This window comes from Herpailurus yagouaroundi, unplaced genomic scaffold (assembly GCF_014898765.1).
Source record: "Herpailurus yagouaroundi ecotype Mexico unplaced genomic scaffold, PumYag 210, whole genome shotgun sequence".
Lineage (NCBI taxonomy): Eukaryota > Metazoa > Chordata > Mammalia > Carnivora > Felidae > Herpailurus > Herpailurus yagouaroundi.
In genome coordinates, this window is record NW_024412441.1 from 6,312,425 (window position 1) to 6,337,315 (window position 24,891).

Genomic DNA, 24,891 nt, shown 5'->3' on the forward strand with positions numbered 1-24,891 from the left:
CAAGGTAACTGTTTAAAATAGGAATCACTTCCTGAAAACACCTCAGCAGGCATAGAACTGTATTCAAGTTTGCTAATAATATCCTATTTTCATCATTTCTGAACCTAATTGCTGTTCTGCATGCAAGACTGGTGAAGAGAACAGCGAAGTCTCTTCTAGGTACATTCTGGAGAGTCCTTGGTGTTGTGGCAGATCCCTGACAGGATTCTGACAGTATTGTTCTTCTGTTGTCTACTAAGACTCGGTTTTACCTTCTCTGACACAAATGCAGAGAACAGTAATGTAATCGTGGTTTCCTAGCCAGACTGGCCAAGATTGCCGTTGCATTGAGAAATGACTAAGCTATTTTCGCTTTTTGTCTTCTGCTATGGGAGTCAGAAAAACAGAAGCTATTATTTTAAATACGGATAGAAATCCACTAATAATAAAGAGAGCTCCAGGAAAAACCATCCTAAGTATTTAAAATCACAGTTCTCTTTTCTTCTGGACAAGTGCATGTTTCAGAGACTTTTGACAGTATGGGCTGAAGGCATTTTGAATAGGTGAGGTTGCTTTCTTGGGCACTCCTCTACGAGCAATGTGGGGCTCTGGCCTGTGCTTGGTCCAGATAGCCAGCAGATGGCAGTAAAGAGCAACCACCCACCTAAACAAAAATCTACAACAAAGACCAAAATCTCACCAACCCTTCGCACAGTTTCATACTCAGAGCAGAGAATGAGTGGTAAACAGCATCCTTCTAATCCTTTTGGCGCATGTCCTGAAACCAGGGCAGGGGTAGATCTAGTCCATGAGTACATGAATATCCATACAGACCTAGAGGACACTGCTTATTTTCCATCAGTTCACCAAGTGGTTGAGTATCTGGGCTGATTTATATGCCAGCCCCAACCCCTCCCAGCTGTGACCATGGCAAGGTGTTTAATCTTTCAAATCTTCAGTGTCCCTGTCTGTGAAGTGGAGAGAATATCAGCACTCATACTTTGCAGCACTCTTATGAGGAATCCATGCAATCATATATTTAAACACTTCACCTAGTGTTTGGCACTTAAGAAATTAATAAATCTGAGTTGTTACCTTAACCAGCAAGTTTTTGTTAGTCTCAGTGGAATGCACCTTACTGTATGTGCAGTCCGAGTCCAGCTCCAGGAAGATTTAACACCAGGAGCTACAAAGAAGTTGCAGTTACTTCCTTGTGTTATATCTTAGGTGCTGTTGTTGTTTTGATGTGCTAGCACCACAGACTGGTGGAAGGAAAGGCTATGGTCCAACACGCAAAGACAGAACAAACTATTTGGGGAATAAAATGGTCTTTTCCCCCAATTATTTGGTCCAAGAAGGGAAGACAGTGTGTGTGTGGATGGGGGAGTGGGGGGATATTTGTGTTCTTAAATCCAGGGCTCGTAGGTCTGCTATACAGCAAAGGGACAAGAGCAGTTGCTCGGTCCTCATTGTGCATCATAATCTACAAGAAAAGCATTTTTAAAAAATGTTTTATTTATTTTTATGTTGAGACAGAGCATGAGAGCAGAGGAAGGGCAGAGAGAGAGAGAGAGAGAGAGAGAGAGAGAGAGAGAGAGAGGGAATCCCAAGCAGGCTACGTAAAAAGTGTTTTTTAAAAATATGGATGCCTAAACCCCAACAAGAAATTCCTCTTGGTTGGCCGGGAGTGGGGCTAGGCATAGGTATTTTTAGCACCCCAGGGCAGAGGACTGCTTGTTGAGAGCCACTACCAAGTGGTTGCCAAGCCAGCGTGTGTTATCAGATTTAGTTCCATTGTTGAAAATTCAGATTTCCAGCTACATCACCAGCTGATTCTAATGCAATGGTTTTTCAGGTACAGGTTGGAAAACTCTGCCCTAGCGGATTAGAGAGTCCAAGTCTGATGACCAGAAGGCAAAAGAAAGTGCAATGATGAGAAGTCAATTCTGAGTCAAACAAGCCAGCTGTGTAAATGGGCAGGCATGATCCTCACTGGCATTACCCAGGCCTGTGCCCAGAATCGCACATATATGCTGGGAATGTTCACGACTCGGGAGGAGGCCCCATGGACAGCACCAGGCCCTAAATAGGGACGGTAAATACCTGTTGAATAAATGATGAAATTACAGCAATGACCATATATATTAATAGCCCAAAGTCCCAGAGTGATCATGTGACAGAGAACAAAAATGAGGATTAGGGCAGACCAAGTCTGGAGCAAACACTCTTCCCCACAAAGGTAATGCCCTTCTCCGTGGATATGCTTCCAGGACATGGTACCAATAATGAAACAAGATATGGTGATCGCTTGCACCTACAAACCTAACCTTATTAAAGATGGATTACTAAGGAGCACCCTCAGTAAAGAGGTAAAAGGTAATAATAAAAAAAAAAAACACAAGAGAGAATTCACTCAGTTGGAGGGAATGTAGGGGGAGGATGAGGACATGACAGCAAGGACCTCTGATGCCCCTTGATTCATCTTAGGATAAAGTGGCTGAGGCCACCAAAGGGGTCTGGAGCAGGCCAGGGACTCCTGATGTCCTAAGAATAATGCTGAAGGCAGAGTTTGGTAACCTGGAGGAAACAAGGGGGAGGGAAGGTGTGCAACTTCCAGGGATTTGTGAGCTCAGACGACTAAGTGACAGGCCTGGCATTATGATTTTCAGAGCTCAACACAAAATGCAAACATGGGACCCCTTGTTAAAAAAAATCATTAAGAATTTCAAAGATGGCCACAGAAAAGCACTCAACCAAGTGCTGAGCCCTTCTGAGAAGGGGGCCCTGTGATCACACAGATTTCATGCCCTGGGAGCTGCCATGCCTGGAGACCCCCGGTTAAGTGTTAAATGGGATCCTGCAGGGGCGTCTGGGTGGCTCCGTCGGTTGGGCACCAACTTTGGCTCAGGTCATGATCTTGTGGTCCATGAGTTTGAGCCCCATGTCGGGCTCTGTGCCGACAGCTCAAAGCCTAGACCCTGCTTCGGATTCTGTGTCTCCCTTTCTGTCTGCCCCTCACCTCCTCACACTGTCTCTCTCTCCTTCAAAAATAAACATTTTGAAAAAATGTAAAATGGGATCCTGCAGAACACTTAGCACAAAGGCCTTGATGGACACTGGGAGCTGCTGCATGAGTTGTCGGGCCTTGCCACAGGCTGGGCAGGGGCTAGTCCTAAATTAGTCTGCAGGCTTCCTGCAGCAGGAAGGACTCATGGCCGGCTGCTCATGTCTCTAAAGGCTCTCTGCCTGAGAATTCCAACAGACTTCATAATGAAAGTTACTCTTTACCAAGTCCTTGGCTATTGCAAAATTCAGTCCACAAGATTCCAAATCCTGTGGCCATAGGAACTCTGAAGAATCCACACAGCCTAACAGGACCTCTGAAGGCAGAAACACATGACCAAACCCACACAGCAAAGGAACTCCCAGGCTGGTTTTTATCTAAGACACGTTCAAGAAGAGTGCTCACAGGGCAATTACTATCAGAACAAACTAGTCAGCTTCTGCTCGTGTGACAGCACATTCCACCTCGAGTCTGAACAAACAACACCGCACATGTCCCCTGGTGGCCTATTTCACCATCCCACCTTCTGCTCATGCTTGGTCTCCTGTAGTACCTCCAGTTCTTGAGCAGAACAACAGTGAAGCAGGTGGCCTGGCCCCAAGGACAATGGTGGGCAGACAGGGGGAGAGGTGACAGAGGGAGGTAAGAAAGCCAGCCAAGGAACCACCAGAACAAAAGAAGGTGCTTTCTCTGTTTCTACTGTAAACCAGGGTGCTCACAGATTTGAGAGTTGGTCTCTTGAATATTCTATACCAGGTCTGCTCAGCCACAGCACTGTTTAACATTGAGTGCTGGATAGTTTTTCCTCGTGATGGTGATCATTGCAAGGTGTCACTGTAAGATGTTCGGCAGTATCCCTGGTCTCTACTCAGATATGCCAGTAGCACTCCACAGTTGTGACAGCCAAAAACATCTCCAAGCAATGCCAACTGTCCTCTAGCAGACAGAATCAGCCATGACTGAGAACCACTTCACTCTATGATCCTCAATGTACTTTGAGGAAGCCAAAGGGCATTAAGATTAGTGGGGAAGAATAACCTGGACTGCCACTTTCAATCCTGTCCTCCACCCTTCCTTCTGTGCTCCAGAACAGGGTGACCTATCTGAGGTGATGGGCATGATATGTGCCTCCCTAATCCTTTCTCTGACCTCCGACCACTGGTGTTTAAGGGCTTAAGCTTGAATACAGCAGGCTGACCAAAGAAAGGAACCAAGCTCTGTGTCCCCCTCTGTGTCCTTGTCACTTGTGCTCTTTCCCAAGGCTCTGCACCCCAGTCACTCACATAACGCACCTTTCATTCCCTCATCGGCAGCTATTTCCAGGGCACCTGCAGGTGCCAGGCACTGTTTTAAGCCCTTAGGAAGCATCAGTGAACAAAATTTCCTGCTCTTGTGGAAACAGACAAGAGCAGTAAACATAATAAAAGGAAAATTATATTGTTTGTTACAAGGTGAGAAGGACATCTGGCAGAAGGAGATGGGGAGTGCCTGGGGGAGTAGAGGCTGAGGGGATTTCAATTTTAAGTAAGACATTAGGACAGGTTCATCTGAGCTAAGTCCTGAAGAGGAGGGCAGTAGTCACGCAGACCCCTGGGACAGTGTTGCAGGCAGAGAGAACAGCCTGGGAGCTCAGAGGTCACAGGAGACAGCGGCAGCCAGGGCAGAGGGCAGAATGGAAGGAGGAAGGCATGAAGGGGAGGAGTTTGTAGGCTATCTGGAGGACTTTGACTCTTTTTCGAGAAGAATAATGTGATTTGGCTCATGTAAGATTTTTTTAAGTTTATTGATTCATTTTGAGAGAGAGAGAAAGTCCAAGTCAGGGAGGGGCAGAGAGAAAGGAAGACAGAGAGAATCCCAAGCAGGCTGTGCTCTGTCAGTGTGGAGCCTAACACAGGGCTCAAACCCATGAACCATGATGAGATCATCACCTGAGCTGAAGTCAGATGCTTAACCAACTGAGCCACCCAGGTGCCCCTGGCTCACATAAATTTTGAACAATCTCTCTAGCTGCTATTCTGAGAAGCAGGGACACGAGGTATAAATATAAAGCAACTGCAGAAATCTATGTTAAAGACAGTGGTTCGGGCCACCAAAGGGGCAGCAGATGTGATGAAAAGTCTATGAAGGGTTATCTTGTAAGGGGACATGAGCCTCCTACTCTTGCTTAATGCTGAGGTAATGCTGCCTAACCTAATACAAGACATCTCTGGATTTGAAGTTTATATAGTTTATTAGAGAGAGCTACGATTCAACAAATATGTGTTTGAAGTTAAAATAAATACACACACACACAAAAAAAATTCCTAAGTAAAATGCCTGAAACATGCTTTTTAGATGAGCTCATCCAGTTGCTAGGCATGTATCTGACACTTAGTAAATGCTTAATAAATGTTTATTCAATGAGTAAATATATAATACATCCTATACTGTGTGAATAATTACCCTATTTCTTTAGACATAATCATTTACAACCACTATATCCAAGTATTTTATTACCATTGATGTAATTCATTTTGGTTGCCTTAAGAGTTATTTTTGGCTTTTTTGTTATCGCTGTAAGTCATTTAAGCTTCATTATTTTATGCAGATCATAAATTTGTTTTAAAAATGATCAAACTCGGGGCGCCTGGGTGGCGCAGTCGGTTAAGCGTCCGACTTCAGCCAGGTCACGATCTCACGGTCCGTGAGTTCGAGCCCCGCGTTGGGCTCTGGGCTGATGGCTCAGAGCCTGGAGCCTGTTTCCGATTCTGTGTCTCCCTCTCTCTCTGCCCCTCCCCCGTTCATGCTCTGTCTCTCTCTGTCCCAAAAATAAATAAACGTTGAAAAAAAAATTAAAAAAAAAATGATCAAACTCAAAATGCATTAAGTTTAAAGTAAGATAGGAGTTAGAGCCTGAATCCTACAATTAGCTGAATGCCAAGGACTCTGACCTCACTGTTCATCCATAAGGTGAGAGCTCTACACTCCAAAATCCAATGTCTCTACCAGCTTGCAAATTCCAGAATTTTTCACTGAAAAACATTTAGGGGCTCCACTATCCCATATATCTGAGATTCCTTGGGGCAGGTTGCACTTGGAATTGTGGAATTGAGAAAATTTTGGGTTTTGGACTCATTTAATACATCCAATGGGGTCTGGGGCAGCACCTTGAAATCAAATATTTCTGTAGTGATGTGTAAGAATATTCACACATATGAAGACAAAGAGCCTCATTTAAGTTCAGGTCAAGTTTCACTGCTAAATTAGTTATTAAAAATTTTTTAGAGAAAAAAAGAATGAAGTTAGACCCTTGCCCTACACCATATATTAACTCAAGGGGCACCTGGGTGGCTCAGCCAGTTAAGCATCTGACTTTAGTTCAGGTCATGATCTCATGGTTAGTAAGTTCCAGCCCCACCCCTGGTGAGCTTGAGCCCTGCCTGGTTCGGGTGAGTACAAGCACTGCTTGACGTAAGCATGAGCCCCACATACGGTGAACCCTGCATCTCTCTTTTCCTTTCTTTCTCCCTCTCTCTCTCTCTCTCTCTCTGCCCCTTGTGAGATTCTTTTTCTCCCTGTCTCTGCTCCTCACTCACTCCCTCTCTCTCTTTTCAAAAAAAAAAAAAAAAATTAATTCAAAATGGATCAAAGATCTAAACATAAAAGGTAAAACCATAAAATATTATAAGAAAATATGGGGGGGGGAATCTTCATGATACAGTATCTTTGGCAATGACTGTTTAGATATGATAACAAAAGCATAGGTAACAAAACAAATTGGGCATAAAAATAAAAAAAAAATTGTGCATCACAGAACATAATCAACATAGTGAAAAGGCAATTTATGGCATGGGAAAAAATATTTGCAAACCATGTATCTGATAAAGAGATAATATCTAGAATATATAAAGAACTCTTAAGATATGACAACAAAACACTAAACAACCTGATTTTAACATGGGTAAAAGACTTGAACAGAAATTTCCAATGAAGACATATAAAGGGCCAACAGGCTTATCAAAAAAAATGCTCAACATCATTAATCATTGGGAAATGCATATCAAACCCATGATGACATAACACTTCATACATATTAGAATGGCTGCTAGTAAAAAAAAATAATATTTGGCAAGGATGTAGAGAAATTGGAATTCTGTGCCATGTTAGTGGGAATGTAAAATAGTGCAGCTGCTATGGAAAACAGTATGGCAGTTTCTCAAAAAAATTAAAAATAGAAATACCATACGATTCAATAATTCTACTTCTATCTAGATCTATCTATCTACATATTCAAAGGAACTGAATGTAAGGTCTCAAAGAAATATTTATGCATCCATGTTCATTGCCACATTATTTACAATAGCCAAAAGGTGGAAGCAAGTATCCGTCACAGATGAATGAATAAACAAAATGTAGTATATACAATAGAGTATTATTCAGCCTTAGGAAATTCTGGCACATGCTACAACATGTGAAGACATGTTGCTAAGAGAAGACATGCTAAGAGAAGTCAGTCAAAAAAGAGAAAATCCTGTATGACTTCATTTATATGAGGTAATTAAAACAGGCAAATTCATAGAAATGGAAAGTAGAACGGTGGCTGCCAGGGGCCAAGAGAAGAGGGGAAAAGAGAGTTACTGTTCAATGGGTATGAAATTTCAGTTTAAGAAGATGAAAAATGTTCTGGTGATGATGGTCATGATGGTTGTACTACAGTGTGAATGGACTTAAATGACGCCACTGATTATATCCACTTAGAAATGGTTAAAGTGGAAGACTTCTGGGGAAGATGGTGGAGTGGGAAGATCCTAAGCTCACTTCAACCCACAGATATAACTAGATAATACCTACATCAGTGTAAGGAACCCAGAAAAGGACCCAGAGATTGGCAGAACAAACTTTCCTCAGCTAAATATACAGAAGAGATCACATCAAAGAGGATAGGAGGGGCAGAGATGTGGTTGGGAGCTAAATGGACCCACAAGACTGTCCATGGGAAGGAGGGATACTGCAGGAACAGAAAACAGAAAAATAGACTCTGACACCAGGGAGCCCACTGAGAGAAGATCAATCACCATATCATTTGGCTTCAAAAACCAGAGGGGCCAAATTTTGTGAGTTCTTACAATCAGTAGGGCCTAAAACCTGGAACTTGAAAAATCAGCAGGCTTGGCTCTGGGAGAGCCAGGAGGATGAGAGGAAACTGAGTCCCCACCCTTAAAGAGCACAACAAACAGCCCTGTGGAGATATAGCATAAAAGGAGCAGTTTGAAGAATGCCAGTGGTATACAGGAAGGAAATTTGCTTACTAATCTCAGAGCATGCAGGAGGGGCAAGGATCATTGGGCGACTTCTCCAGGAACACAGGCACTATTTCTTACATCCATCCCCAAACCAGACACATGGACACCTGCAGGAACCAGAACAGCACGAACATTTCTACCTACCTTGCTTAATACTGCATCCTACCCTTGTGTTCCCTTGTGGATATTACCCCTCCAGAAAGGCCTCAGCTCCAGGTTCCCTTCCACAGTAGATCCAAGCAGACCTTGCTAACACCACGCACTCCACCCCCATGTTCTTCTGCAGTTCACTGCTACCGTATCTCTGGTAAGTGCCTGGTCTGACTGAACTCAAGCCCAAGAAGGATCCAGACAGGACCACTAACAACATATGGGACAAACACTGCTTATAACAGGCAAAGAGACCTAATGTAGATGACAAAAATGAAAGCAAAAGTGGCTCAGCCCCAACAGCAGGGCACATGCAACAACATGGGAGACACCCTTGAAGTGCCAGGGTCTGGAAAATAGGGGACATTAAACTTCAGGGTACTAAGGACCTCTTCTACATAAGGCCACCACTTTCAAGGACAGGAGAAATAGCTGGTTTGCCTAACACAGAGAAACAGATAAAGAGAGTTAGACAAAATGAGGACACAGAGAAGTGCCAAATGAAAGAACAGAACAAAATCACAGCAAAAGAGCTAAATGAAATGGAGATAAGTAATATGCCTGATATAGAATTTAAAGTAAATGTCACAAAGATACTCACTGGACTTGAGAAAAGAATGGAGGACCTCAGTGAGACCCTTAAAGAGACAAAAACAAAAAAAGAACCAATCAGAGGTGAAGAACTCAATAACTAAATTAAAAATACACTAGAAAAAATAAATAGCAGACTAGAGGAGGCAGAAGAATAAATCAGTAATCTGGAGGACAAAGTAATGGAAAGCAAGCAAGCAAGCAAGGTGAATGGGAGAAAGAAAGAAATAATAAAAAATGAAAATAGTGTTAGGGAACTCAGTGACACCATCAAGCATAATAGCATTTGCATTATAGGTATCCCAGACAGAGAAGAGAGAGAAAAGGGGACAGAAAATTTATTTGAAGGAATAATAGGTGAAACCATCCTCAATTTGGAGAAAGAAACAGAAATCCAGATCCAGGAGGCACAGAGAGGCCCTGACAAAATCACACACACCAAGGAGGTCCACACCAAGACACACTGTAATTAAAATGGTGAAAAGCAGTCATAAAGAGAGAGTTTTAAAAGCAGAAAGAGAAGGGTGCCTGGGTGGCTCAGTCGGTTGATTTTGGCTCAGGCCATCATCCCAGGGTTATGGGATTAAGCCCTGTGTTGGGCTCTGGGCTGAGTATGCAGCCTGCTTAAGATCTCTAGATCTCTCAATCTCTCTCTCTCCCTCTCCCCTCCTCTTCCCCCTCCACTGCTTGCACTCCCTCTCTCTAAAATAAAAAAAGAAAGCAGAAAGAGAAAATAAAAGTTACATACAAGGGAAACTCCATAAGACTATAAGCTAATTTTTCAGGAGAAACTTTGCAGACCAGAAGAGAGCGGCACGATATAATCAAAGTGCTGAAAAACAAACAAAACAAAACAAAACAAAAAAACCTAAAGCCAAAAATATCCTATCCAGCAAAGCTATCATTCAAAATGGAGAGAGTTGGGGTGCCTGGGCCACTCAATTCGTCAAGCATTTGACTATAGCTCAGGTCATGACTTGCATTTCCTGAGTTCAAGCCCCACGTCAGTCTCTGGGCTGACAGCTCAGAATCTGAAGACTGTTTCAGATTCTGTGTCTCCCTTTCTCTGCCCCTCACCTGTTCACACTGTCTCTCTCTCTCTCTCTCAAAAATAAATAAACATTAATTTTTTTTAAATGAAGGAGAAGGTTAAAAGAACTTACAACCACTAAACCAGTGCTACAGGAAATGTTAAAAGGGACTGATTGGAAAGACCATAAGCAGTAGTGCAAAGAGTAGGAAACACAAAAGGAGTAAAATTAAGTATATCTATAAAAATTCAGTCAAGAGATTCACAAAATAAAAGGATATAAAGCATGAAACAATACACCTAAAACCTGAGGAGAGGACAGGAGTAAATAATGGATTCAAATTTCAGTAACTACCAACTTAATATAGATTGCTCTATGCACAAGATGCTATGTACAAGATGCTATGTAACCACAAATCAATGCACAAGATGCTCTACGCACAAGATGCTATGTAACCACAAATAAAAAACCACTAATAGACATGCAAAAAACAAAGAGAAAGGAATCCAAGTATATCAGTAAAGAAAGCCAACAAACTGAGACAAAAGAACAAGAGAAGAAAGGAACAGAGAAGAATTACTAAAACCACCATAAAATAAGCAATAAAATGGCATTATGTACATACGTATCAGTAATTACTTTGAACATAAATGGAATGGATAAAAAACAAGACCTATCTATATACTGCCTATAAAAGACTTCTTTCAAACTAAAAGCAACATGCAGATTGAAAGGGAAGGGACAGAAAAGCATTTATCATACAAATGGGAGTAAAAAGAAAGCTGGGGTAGCAAAACTTACATTGGACAAAATAGACTTTAAAACAAAGACTATAAGGGGTGCCTGGGTGGCTCAGTCAGTTAATCATCTGACTTTGGCTCAGGTCATGACTTCATGGTTCATGGGTTCGAGCCCTGTGTCACGCTCTGTGCTGACAGCTTGGAGCCTGGAGCCTGCTTCAAATTCTGTGTCTCCCTCTCTCTCTGCCTCTTCTCTGCTCATGCTCTCTCTCTCAAAAATAAAAATGAATATTAAAAAAAAAATTTTAAAACAAAGACTGTAATAAGAGACAAAGACCACACTATATAGTCATTAAGGGCACAATCCCAAAAGAAAACATAACAATTGTAAATATTTATGCACCCAACATAGAAGCACCCAAATACATACAGCAGCTAATAATAAACAAAAAAGAAATCATCAATAGTAATACAGTTGCAGTAGGGGACTTTAACATACCACTTACATCAATGGACAGACAGATCATTCAAACAGAGAATCAACAAGGAAACAGTGGCTTTGAATGACACATTGGGCAAGATAGACCTAACAGATAATATTCAGAACATTCCAACTTAAAACATAATACACATTCTCTTGAAGTGCACATGGAACATTCTCCAGAATAGATCACATATTAGGCCACAAAACAACTCTCAACAAATTAAAAAACAACAAAGTCATAGTATGCATCTTTTCTGACCACAACTCTATGAAACTAGAAATAAACCACAAGAAAAAAATCTAGAAAGAACACAAATACAGGGAGGTCAAATAACATGCTAGTAAACAATGAATGGGTGAACCAAGAAATCAAAGAGAAAATCAAAATGACATGGAAATGAATGAAAATGAAAACATATAGGTCCAAAATCTTTGGGATGCAGCAAAAGCTATTCTAAGAAAGAAGTTTATAGCATTCCAGGTCTACCCAAAAAGCAAAAAAACCCAAAAAAACCCAAAAAAACCAATCTCAATAAACAACCTAACCTTTCACTTAAAGGAGCTAGAAAAAGAACAACAAACAAAACTCCAAACCAATAGAAGGAAGAAAATAATAAAGACTAAACCAGAAATAAATGAAACAGACTAAAAAACCAATAGAACAGATCAAGAAACCAGGAGCTGGTTCCTTGAAAAGAGCAACAATATTTATTAACTTTTAGTCAGTCTCACCTCCCCACTCACCAAAAAAGATAGAGAGGACTCAAATAAAAATCTTTTCAAGTTGGGCAGTACATAGTGGATTTCTGTTACAACACTGTCAAAGTGTGACAGGTGGGGCACCTGGGTGGTTCAGTTCATCGAGTGTTCAACTTCGGCTCAGGTCATGATCTCAGGGCTTATGAGTTCAAGCCCCACATTGGGCTTGATGGTGTCAGCACAGAGCCTGCTTCAGATCTTCAGTTCCCCTCTCTCTGCCCTTCCCCCACTTATACTGTCTCAAAAATAAATAAAACGTTTAAAAAAGTAGTGAAGGCTTTATAAAGGATGCATATTTTTTAAAAAGTGTTTTACTGTTTATAGTAAGGAGAAGTAAAAAAAGAGATGTATTATAATCAATTTGGGGGTGCCTGGGTGGCTCAGTCGGTTAAGAGTCCAACTTCAGCTCAGGTCATGATCTCATGGCTCGTGAGTTCAAGCCTCACGTAGGGCTCTGTGCTGACAGCTCAGAGCCTGAAGGCTGCTTCTGATTTTCTATCTCCCTTTCTCTGTGCCCCTCTCTGTCTCTCTCTCTCAAAACTAAATAAACATTAAAATAAGTAAATAAATAAAATAAAATAAATTTAAAATAAAATATTGAGAAAATAAGAGTATTGGTAGTAAGCAGTGATTGTAAAAATCAAGAAGATGGCAGGAAAGTGGCTGCCATTTGAGGAATGGCACAACTTCTCAAGGCTCCCTTGGGTTCAAACTGCAGCATGGTCTTTAAGATCCTTTGAAAGCACAGTCCATTACTCCCATGGAAATAGGGATCTTGTCTCACTGGTCATCCATCTACAAATGCATGCATGCCAGTCTGTCTCCTGATAAACTGTAAGCCCAGGCACCACAGGCCACATTTATGATGTACAGGCACACTTCCTGTCTACCATGCACCACCTCTCTATCTGCTTTGACCTTGGCAGGGACATGTATGTAGGAATCTGTTGAGAGTGGAAAAAAATGCAGGCTGTTCCTGACCATCTCCCTCTGACTCCAGGGACAGGAGTTGGCCATGCAATCAATATAAACCCCCACTTACCTGGATGCACATTATGCACTGGCTTGTGAACTCTCCTTTGAGACCCTTAAGTCAGGGACTCAGTATCAGGTAGAAAAGTACAACACGGTAAGTATGGCTTCTGCTATGATATCCACTTTATTTATTTATTTATTTATTTTTTTAAATTTTTTTTTCAACGTTTTTTATTTATTTTGGGGACAGAGAGAGACAGAGCATGAACGGGGGAGGGGCAGAGAGAGAGAGGGAGACACAGAATCGGAAACAGGCTCCAGGCTCTGAGTCATCAGCCCAGAGCCTGACGCGGGGCTCGAACTCACGGACCGTGAGATCGTGACCTGGCTGAAGTCGGACGCTTAACCGACTATGCCACCCAGGTGCCCCTATGATATCCACTTTAAAATCTATCTTTTAATTTTGTGATATAGTTTCTGGATGAGCTGGATAAAGTGCCAAAAAGGAATCATCATTGCTGGTTTATGCTCCCCAACATCTAGCCAGTTTATGGTCAATAATCCCACCTAGTAAATTAACTCATCTCTTGTCTAAGTACATGATTTTCTCTCCATTTACCTTGAAATATATACCAAGAAGTTTCATGATTCAAAGTCAAACGTTTTTGGCTGCTTTACCAATATTTTTTACATTGCTCTTATGGATGCTTGCTTGCTCATATCTGTTTTAAGTATTTTTCTGAATAAAGTTATACTGGCTCATGCACTATGGCAGAGAACTAAAGGGCCTCAACTGTCTCCTTGTCAATGCAATGAAGTGGACACTACATTTTACAACTTGGTATGGTGACCCCTGTACCTGGTATTCAGAAATGCATCCAAACATGATCCTGAGCTTCCATAAGAAAATAACAATCCAATCTCCAGATTAGCTTTTTGTATTTAAAAGATATTTTAGGAAACTGGACTCTGAGTACATATAGGAAGTACAAGATCCAGCTCACTTCTGTACTGCATAATTTTCAAGAAAGTTTTGGTTGACAACAATATTATTCAAGGATGGCCTAAAGAATAGGTAGTATTCTTCTCTCAGTCCTCTGGAATCTACCTCAGGTCAGCAGAGAGCTCTGAGCACCACCAGACCACTTGGCCTTTGAAGAAACCTCTGTAGCCACACTGCTGTCAGCCTGCATCAAGGGGCTTCGTGGAAAAGAACCTGATGAGTAACAGCTCACTTCAGGCCTTTCGAGGACTTGGGTCTCCTGTCACAGAACACTCTCTAGGAAGATCCTTGGGAAATTTCTCTCTCATTTCAGCACTGGGAGAAATTCACCTTCACCTGAGCAGTGAGTCAGTTTGCATCTTGTGGACAGCATAAGTCACGGTACTGAGCACCCCCTCCCTCAGCGATGGCTGGAGGAGCCAAGAGCAGCGTCTGGGGCCCCTCTGCAGCAAATAGTAGAGCCCCCCCTCCACATACTTAGTGTACCAACATTGCCTAGGACTTCATCTTATCTTTTCTGTTTACATTTCCACTTTAAATTCTCTCAAACCCCAATTCTTTGTCTGTAAGGATGAGATAATAATATGATGAGAATTTAAATAGATGTATATAAACTGCTTTGTATTGCCTGGTACCTATGATGAAAATTTAAATGTATATAAACTGTTTTGTATTGCCTGGTACACATACTCAGTATATTGTAATAATAGCTAATATTTATTGAGGGCTGATTATACCATGACTTAGTCTAAGCACTCTGTACATGTTTTTAATCCTCACACAACTCTACGTGGCTGTTGCTAGTATTATCCTCATCTTAGAGAGGAGGAAACTGAGACCCAGAGATTTTTAAACATTTGACTCAAATCTATCATAGGCAAAACTTGGATTTGAATCCATGTCCCCAGCCCTGATCCCAAGTTAACTTCTATTACTATGATAGCTACTACTTTAAAGCTAATTTTTTGGTCTTGTTTTACCTAGCAATTATTTATTTACTTATTTTCAGAGGCTGGGTGCAGTCTCATTTAGGGTCACCAACTTGTCCAGAATTTCCCAGTTTTATAATTCAGTCTCATTTCCCAAGATACCACTCGGTGGTTTTCTCATTATGTTATTGATCTTTGTAGCAGGACCATTGCTAGTACACACAAATACCTTCATGCAAATGAGAAAGAAGGGGTATCCATTTGTTTTTAACACACTTTTGATCGTGTATGCAATCCATTTATGTAAACTGCCTTAAATCCTTTCCGGAATAAGATGGATACAGAAACAAATACAAATACAGAACTTCACATTGTTATTTAACACTTTTAGAGTTATGGGTAATTATTACCACATGCATTACCTTTATATCCTTGTTCTGTCTCCCTGAGATCAATTTTGGTTATTGGTTTGAAATCAGTATCCCATAATCGAATACACCCATCTCGTCCACCAGTGGCAAAGCCTTCTTCACAAGCATACATGCTAAAGATTCCAGCCTGTTGAGTAAGGCAGATTATACTCAATACTTGAAGGATTCTAAATAGTCATTATAGTTGGAGCTTCATGATTAAAAAAAAGCAAAAACAAAAATGTTTTTAAAAACCCTTGTTCTCGGGGCACCTGGATGGTTCAGTCGGTTGAGCGTCCAACTTCAGCTCAGGTCATGATCTCACAGTCTGTGGGTTCGAGCCCTGCGTCGGGCTCTGTGCTGACAGCTCAGAGCCTGGAGCCTGCTTCCGATCCTGTGTCTCCCTCTCTCTCTGCCCCTCCCTCGCTCTCACTTTGTCTCACTCTATCAAAAATAAATAAATGTAAAAAAACAAACAAACAAAAAACCTTGTTCTCTATTGCAATCCTGACAATAGAACAAGTAGCCATTTATAATATCCTTCATTTTGGCTAAAGTAAAAATTAATCATGACTACCACCAAAGCAAATCAGTTCAAATGCTCCTTTACCATTACTAAACTGATGGCAATTTGAAAAAAATATTATTCACTAATTCCTTGGTTAAAGTAGATATGAAGATCAAACTCCTTTAGGTGACAACTGATCCTTATAAAGAAAAGACAACAATAGAGGTGTTTCATATAAATCACTTCTCAAAATAATCAGGCAAAGATATTTGAGCTAGGAACAGAAACACTTTTACTGGTACACAGGTGCCTGAAATGCATCTCAATGAGTTCAAGAAGGCAACACCTGAGCCTAATTGAAAACAAATTACATTTGTGTTAATTTGTTAAGCATTATATGAAGATGCTTTTTTTTCCCACACCTGAAATAGTCCCGTAACTTAAAGATGCTTCTCCACAGGAAAATATTTTACCTGGTCTATTGAGAAGTGCTGTAAGAATATACTGTTGACCTAAGATCCAGTGTGAAGAGAAATGAGGTTACTAAGGCAGCTGCTTTTATGCATGGGGACAAATGCTGACCTCTGAATGGTTTCAAGATCGGTTTCATAATTAGTGAAGCCAAGAAAATTGGTTCAACATACAAGCCAATGAAAGATCTAAAATTTTACAGCTCTTTTGCTAAGACGTGCTTAAACTTTTCTTTATTTAAGAGTAATGGGGACCAATTTGGACTCAGGACCTAAGCTACAGGTCTGGTGAGTTTCTAAAAATTGTTTACCAAATTTCCATTTACTATAATAGGCTTTAGCTTTCACATCTCCCCATTCTTCTGGGCATTTCCATGTTATCATCTATAGATACAGCAGTGTAACCATTATCATAGGTGTCAAAAGAGAGCAGAATGGTCAGAAGTAAAGTTTGCCCATGTTCTTACAGAGCAGATCATCAAAAAAGAAGTGTGTCAATGGTTTCTGTTTGCATTTTAAGAACTTGTGATTTGGATTTAGAGGTTACTTACTCAGAGTGCAGAAAGTCTACCCTTACTAACAAATGTAAAAACAAGAGTTGTCTACATATGGGCCACAGGCCAGCAGCAAAGGCATCATCTCAGACTTACTGAATCGGAATGTGCATTTTTAACAAGATCCCCAGGAAATTCACAGGTACATTAAAATTTGAGAAGTACTGATCTATAAGATAAAACTGATGATGAAACAGTCCTGTTCTTCTAGATGTGGATGAATAACACTAATCAACCAATCAATGATTGAGGTGAAGGTTTATTAAATTATTGAGCTTTTGAACTATTTCTTTTAAGGTGAACAAGAATAGCTATAATTGGGGAAATCTTTGATGAATGTTTAGGTAGTTTTCAGCAGAGTTCTACTGATTTTAATACAACAGGAAAACACACTTATTTGTGATATCAACTTATTTAATAATCACCAAATTTCCACATGGACATACTCACACTGTGTGCTCCTTGAATGGTGCGGACTAAATTGAGCCCTTTCCAGACATAGATGTCGCCATTTAAAGCACCAGAATAGGTGATGTCATCTTTGGCACATGCAAGGCAAAGGATGGTCTGAAGATCCCCTGTTTTGCCAAATATCCCTCTTTTTGCAGTCAAGGCATTTCCACAGAGTGTCCAAAACTGGAAAGTGATTAAAATACATAGATCCAAAAATAACGTATTCATCCTGATGCATCACATCATTGGTATTTGCTTACATTTGAGTACGTTTCATATAATTTGCTATAGCTGAACTAGGCACACGTAATTTAACTTGTTCTGTGGCAACCAATGGAATCGCAAAACCTTTTAGCCAACTACTAGCAGCATAATAAACACTTTTAGCAGTGTTATTAAAACTTTCCAAGCTCCAAAATTTCCAAACTTTGCTAATTGTTTAACGGTGATTAAACACAAAAGCTCAATGTTCTCAGAGTTGGAATAAAGTGAGTGAATCATCAGGTCTTTAACTTTTGGTCAAATTACAAAAGTAGTATAGGTTCATTGTAGAGGAGTTTAGAAATAAAGAAAAGTATAAAGAGGAAAAATGAAGTATCTACAGCCTCCTGTTAACACATGGATGTATCTTCCAGATGTTTTTTTGGTGTGCGTGCATGTGTGTGTATGTATGTATTTGGATATCATGTGTTTCTAACTTGAAATGTTATATATCTTCACTGTAGAAATCTTACTCAAAAGCTTCCTAAATATGAGTTATCTTCCCATATAGCCAAATAACTAAGCTTTTCAATTTTCACTGAATAATTTATCATGTGAAAGACCTTAAGCATAAAGCTTGAGCCACTTTATAGAAAGCAACAAGTAGACTTCTGTGGCTATACGGAAATTAAGTATTTTTTTTTTGCCATAGTTTTTAAAATGTATGAACTGGTATAACTTTACTGCTAAGTATATAGCCCCTCAACATTTATAAAGGCTCTTTACATTTATTTGATCTTCATAACACTCTTGAGAACAGGCTAAAGCAGCTATTCTTATCATCCCCACCTGGAAGTGAGGGAAAGGGGGCCTAAGTGGTTTGCTGAAGGTAAGGATTCAATGGGGGTTATACATGAGAAAATAGTGAGGTCTTGATCTTTGCTTTGAGAAATTTCAATCATTTTTAAAAGTTTATTTATTTTGAGAGAACGAGAGAGAGAGGAGAGAGAGAGCAGGAGAGGGACAAAAGGAGAGGAGAGAGTGAATCCCAAGCAGGCTCTGCATTGTCAGTGCAAACCCCAACTCCAGGCTCAAACTTACAAACTGTGAAATCATGACCTGAGCTGAAACCAAGAGTCAGATGCTTAACCACCTGAGCCACCTGGGCACCCCTGCCTTGAGAACTTTGAATCTAATGAAGATACGTATAAAACCAGAAATAATTTCAAAGCAGCATATTTAGACTACATACAAGTGCCAAGACAATTCAGAGAGAACCATGTTGAATTAACTGGAATGAGCAAAGCTAGGATTTGGATCAGTGGTGAGAAACAAGGTGCATCTGGGATTAGGAGAGGAGGATCAGGCAAGTCCAGGTGACAAATGTGTGAGGAAAAATCAGTGACAACCCAAATATTTTGTGCCTTAGGAGAGGAAAAATGGTGGCCCTCTTAGTTAAGTATTGAGGGAAGGAGTTCTGGGCTGATTGTACTACCTTGGAGGTGCAGGACTCTGGCAGCTATGGAGGTGACGGCCCTTATAGAGGATGAGAGGCAGGTGTGCAACCACTTGAGACAATATAGAATTCTTCTCTCATTAAGGAGCAATTCTTCTCTCTTCTGTCAACTCCAGTGATTTGTTTCTTGGGTATTTACTATTTCTATGAAAAGGTACTCAAGTATAATACGGAAAGAACAAAAAGATTTGGGGAAAAGAGGAGTATGTATTAGCTTTGGGAAAACATTTAAGTATTAGCTTTGAACCTGAAAAGGGTGCCTGAGAAGCTTAGTCGGTTGGGCGTCGGACTTTGGCTCAGGTCATTATCTTGCGGTTCTTGAGTTTGAGCCCAGCATCGGGCTATCTTCTGTCAGCACAGAGCCCACTTTGAATCCTCTGACCCGTCCCCCTCTCTGCCCCTCCCCTGCTTGTAATCGCTCTCTCTCTCAAAAATAAATAAACTTAAAAAAATATATAAAATAATTTTGAACCTGAACAAACTATTAAATGTAAACACCTACTGGTAGTATAAACATGCCAAAACCCAAAGGCAGATGTTTCCTTTTCTCACCATATACAAAGATTAAAAGGACAATAATTTTAAAATCATTATTCCTAAAGAAGGGTAATTACTTTGCAGTTATTATTTCTCTAACTCTAGAATGTGCACCTCTGATCTAAGTTACTGAAATATTCTAATGAAAAACCACAAAGCATAGAGAGACCATTATTCTCAGACACAAAGGTTTCTAATGAAATCACCCAGTCAGACGGAACAAGGCCAACATGAAACATTCCAAATAATCAAATGACTCTCTAAAAAAGCACATATAGATGTAACACCAGGATAGGTATGAGAGTTTTTGTAGAAATGGCAAATCTCTGAATTCTCGGTTCCTGAAAAGCGCTTCCTGTTTGGAAAACAGTGACAATTTTGGATAGCAACATACCAGCAAATCCACATCAAAAGAACAGATGTAGTTTATCTTTCCCAGTCTCCATTCCCAGATTGTAATGCAAATTTTGTTAGAACTGGCAGATACCTTGGAGTTCATTTGGCCCTAGGTAATCTCCAAAGTCCCTTCTGTCTGTGACTAGAGACTAGAGAAGGATCAACAATATCCACAAACCTGGTAGGCTCATTTGCTGTAAAACCAACCAAGCATGACAATGATCAACTGCTACTGTTTTCAAGCTTTCATTTCAGATAATTGTTATTTGCCTGTCTGCCAACACTGGGAATTTGCAAAAACACAAAGGATTTCACCCTAGCTACAAAAATGTCACATAAAAATATTTTCTTGGAGTACATCAAAGATTTTGCATTCAGCTTGTGACTGGAATCATTCATTTGCTGTTAGGTAGGTTTTTGCGGGGGGGGGGGGGGGGGGGGGGGCCGAGGAATTTTTTGTAGAACCTAAAAATAGTGAAAATATTTGTTGGAAGCCTGCTAAAATTTGTTATGGATTTCTTTCTTTTTAAAATATTTTAAATTTTGGGGCGCCTGGGTGGCGCAGTCGGTTAGGCATCCGACTTCAGCCAGGTCACGATCTCGCGGTCCGTGAGTTCGAGCCCCGCATCCGGCTCTGGGCTGATGGCTCAGAGCCTGGAGCCTGTTTCCGATTCTGTGTCTCCCTCTCACTCTGCCCCTCCCCCGTTCATGCTCTGTCTCTCTCTGTCCCAAAAATAAATAAAAAAACGTTGAAAAAAAATTTAAAAAATAAATAAAATATTTTAAGTTTTTACTTATTTTTGAGAAAGGGAGAGCGCAAGCACTTGTGCACAAGGCGGGGAGGAGCAGAGAGACGGACACACGGAATCTGAAGCAGATTCCAAGCTCAGAGCTGTCAGTGCAGAGCCTGATGTGGGGCTTGAACTCACAAACCGCGAGATCATGACCAGAGCCGAAGTCGGATGCTTAATCGACTGAGTCACTCAGGTGCCCCTGTTGTGGATTTCTTTCTAAACAAAATTAATAAAGATGGGTAGATGGGCATTGGGAGATTATTCCATTTGAGGTAAAAATACTTAATTTTGCTTAGAAAAAAAAAGTGCCTGTCTGCTAAAACATAATTAACAATTTATTTTTCTAAATGTTTATTTTTTGAGAGACAGAGTGCAAGTGGGGGAGGGACAGAGAGAGTGAGACAGAATCAGAAACAGGCTCCAGGCTCTGAGCTGTCAGCACAGATCCCAACGTGGGGCTAGAAATTACAAACCGTGAGATCATGTCCTGAGCCGAAGTCAGACACTCAACCAACTGAGCCACCCAGGTGCCCCCATAATTAACAAATTTAATGGGATAAACAGCTCTTAGTGTTTTCAAATGAAGCTCCTGGGTTTTATATGTCTTTGTTTTTGGAATTAACTGATTAGAAGAGTTAACCAAGGATGAAAACAAACAGGGAAGAAGCTGGAGAATTCCATCAGTTAAGCAGCTAATCTATTTTTTTAATATTTTGTTTTTTGGGGGAAAATCAGGCCAAAATAGATTATTGAAGAAATAATTTCCAATGGAAAGACCTCTACACAGGGAGCCAGAGACTGAGTTTAAATCTTATCTGTACCACCATTTTTGTGATCCCAGAAGATGGGAAAAGAAATTAACATTGTGCCCCTACTGGTTTCACACACTGTGTAATGTAACTCTTAACACACTCATAAAGTAGTGATCCACAACCCCCTGGTTTCATGGGGGTGTTTTTTGGGAGAGAAATTCAGCCTCAGGGAGATTGAACAGCTTTCCCAGAGACAAGCAGGACATACAAAGAGGATTCCAAGTCAAATAACCACCTAGGTCTTGGCTTCCTCACTGTAGAATATGCAGACTGGATGATGGCCCTGTGATCAGAGTCCTAGACTTCCATAAAGCCACCATCACCTGATGGAAACCAGTCTCATCATGAACTCACATAATTCTTTGCTTATGGGTAAAAAAGCAATTCAGTGCCTTTGCCATTTGTCAGACAGATTAGAAATTCATGTTGATGGATATATATCTTTGATTAATAAAAATTATAAAGGGAATTATTGGTAGGACACTTGATACCTTTGAATAATAGAACCTATACACTTATCTTTTTTTCTTTTTTTTCATTACTTTTTTCTGATTTTGGAAAAAATATATGTTATTGTAAAATAATTTTAAAAATAAAGAGACAATTTAATCATAAACTCCATAGCCAGTGTTAACTGCTTAACATTTTTTGGTATCTTTCCAATTTATTTCCTATACAAAAATATACTTTACTTCTAAAGTAAAAAGAAAAAAATCAAAAAAAATTACCTCACCTAGTAGACTGTAAATAAATCTTGAATATTTCCTAATAACATTAAATAATCATCTAAACCATGACTTATAATGATTGTACAGTATTTCTTCCTATGGATCTACCATATTGTATTTAACCACCTGGGGGCAGTTTGGTGGCTTCAGGCCTTCTTTAGTCTGGTTTTATTTGCTGTTGGTAAGTTATTCAGCAATGAACCTATCCTGGTTCACACTCCTAATAATTTCCTTGAGATAAATTCCAAGATATGAAAATATGGGCTGTGTTCTCTTCACAGCAGCACATATACTAATACTGAAAAAAAAAAAATCACTACCTCACAGGATATTAACATTTTTTTAAATTAAAAAAAAATTTTTTTAATGTTTACTCTTTTTAGAGAGAGTGAGAGAGACCGAGCACGAGTGGGGGAGGGGCAGAGAGAGAGGGAGACACAGAATCCGAAGCAGGCTCTAGGCTCTGAGCCATCATAACAGAGGCAGAGGTGGGGCTCGAACCCCCGGAAACCAGGAGATTGTGACCTGGGCCAGAGTTGGAGGCTTAACTCACTGAGCCACCCAGACACCCCAGGATACTAACATTTCTAAAGCTATTGATAGATATTATCAAATTTCTGGACTGAAAGACTAGAAATACTCATTTATAGTACTCAGCAAGGTTTGACAGTGTTCAGTCACTAAATCTTTGTCAACACTGGATACACTTTAATCCTAATTCTGATGGATTAAACATTGTTATTTAAAAATTGTTATTCCTAACTAAGAAGATTTAGCATTTTCATCTATCTGTTAGCCAACGTTTCTAATTTTGTCAATTATACATGTCCTTTCTCCGTTGTACAGGTTTGCTGAAGGTCTTTACATTTCAAGAACAAACCAAAATTCTATCTAACACGCTTGTGGCTTACACTTTGCTCATGTGTGGTTTGTCTCTCTTGTTTCTTAGCAGTTGGGGGCAGGTAGACAGAAAGTTTTAATGTTTATATAATTGAATCTATAATATTATCTTTATGGTTTCTTACTTTGCTTCTACATTCAGAAAGGCCTTTCACCCACTTGAGAGCAGTTAAACATTTACTTAGATATTCATATAATTATTTTATAGTTTTTTAAACACTTAACTCTTTAATTCATAAAGAATTTATTTTAATGTATGGTATGAAGTAATGATATATAACTTTTTTCTCCCAAATAGATAACAAACTGTCCTAGGGCCCACTGGTCAAGATACTATTATATTCTAAATTCTTACACATATTAACCTTTATTTCTCAGCTTTGTTTTTTTTTGGGGGGGGGGATTGTTATTTATCCTTATCCCAATCTGATACATTTTAATTATTTTAGTTTCGTAATATGCTTTAGTAAATACAGTACTTTCCTCTTCATTATCCGTTTTTTATTCAAGTTCTTGGTTATTCTCATTCTTTTATCCATCTAGACTAACTCAGAATAATTTAAAAGGAAATGTCAGATAACAATAACAAAGCTTCTTGAGATTTTAACTGAAATTGCACCGAATATAATTTAAGTGATGTGTTTAATTTTTAGACTTCACATCCAGAACCAAGGTTGTCTCTCCATTTGTTCAAGCCTTTTGTATTCCTCTGTGAAGTTTTGTAATATTCTTTAAGCAAGTCTTGCATATCTCTTGTTATATTTATTTCTGGACATCTGATCATCTGTCCCTTTCTAACAATTAAGTAAGAACAATGGGAAGGATCATAAAAAATGAGACTGAAAAAAGAACAAAAGAACAGGGAAACAGGAGGAGTTGGTTGGGGAAATAATACAGATACCTATTCCGTTCATACAAAAATGCAGCAATTTGGTACTAGCAGAGATCCAAACATGCTGTAGTCAAGCAAGTAATCCTCACACGCTTTCAATTATGAACTTTAATCTCTGTTGTGTACAAATCTGTAGACAGAAGATTCTGGGTCACATCCCAGGGTCCAGAGGAAATTTCTGCTATGTTGGAGCAAAGAAAGTTAATGGTGTTAACTGTGCTACCCATTTAACAAAGTAGAAAGAAGCAAATAGCTAAAGGTAGGTCCTGGGCTACCTGTGGTATTTGAGGCCGTGTAGTCTAGGGGAAGACAGAGGCATTTAAAAATAATGGCTCAGGTAGGCTCGTACTGTGTATCCCTCTATTTTTATGTCCAACCCAACGCTGTTCCTTCTAAAATAACTTCTCAACATGACAGAAAATGTTTTGATATGCGGTATGTGTAAACATTCATCAAAATGTAAAAACTTAATTTACAATATTAAAATCAGAACTGTTTTACAGCATGCAATCCTTGAAATACTAGGAGTATTTGGTTTAGCATTTGATTAACACAAAGTTTTCTTTTCAGCTGCCTGCTGGGCGCTTCACCTGATGGTCCTTACACTGTAGTTCTGAAAGAGAGCCCCCTCAGCTGATGCTAGCTTGCTTCAAGATCAATGCAGTAAAAGGCTCCCAATTTTAGAAAAATAGAGCCATTCCTCAACATCAAATTATATATATATATTTATATA

The 24,891-nt window shown here is 39.8% G+C and overlaps 1 protein-coding gene across 6 annotated transcripts in view; it reads right to left on the bottom strand.

The window, feature by feature from the left end:
* The window catches only part of EML6 (EMAP like 6), a 275,164-nt gene that overhangs the window by 130,733 nt on the left and 119,540 nt on the right, over positions 1-24,891 (bottom strand). For all 6 annotated transcript variants that reach the window (XM_040453716.1, XM_040453714.1, XM_040453712.1 and 3 more), the window contains exons 5-6: positions 17,380-17,565; positions 15,410-15,545 (exon numbers count right to left, since the gene is read on the bottom strand). In XM_040453716.1, coding sequence (XP_040309650.1) covers positions 15,410-15,545; positions 17,380-17,565 — 322 coding nt within the window. The remainder of the gene's footprint in view (positions 1-15,409; positions 15,546-17,379; positions 17,566-24,891) is intronic.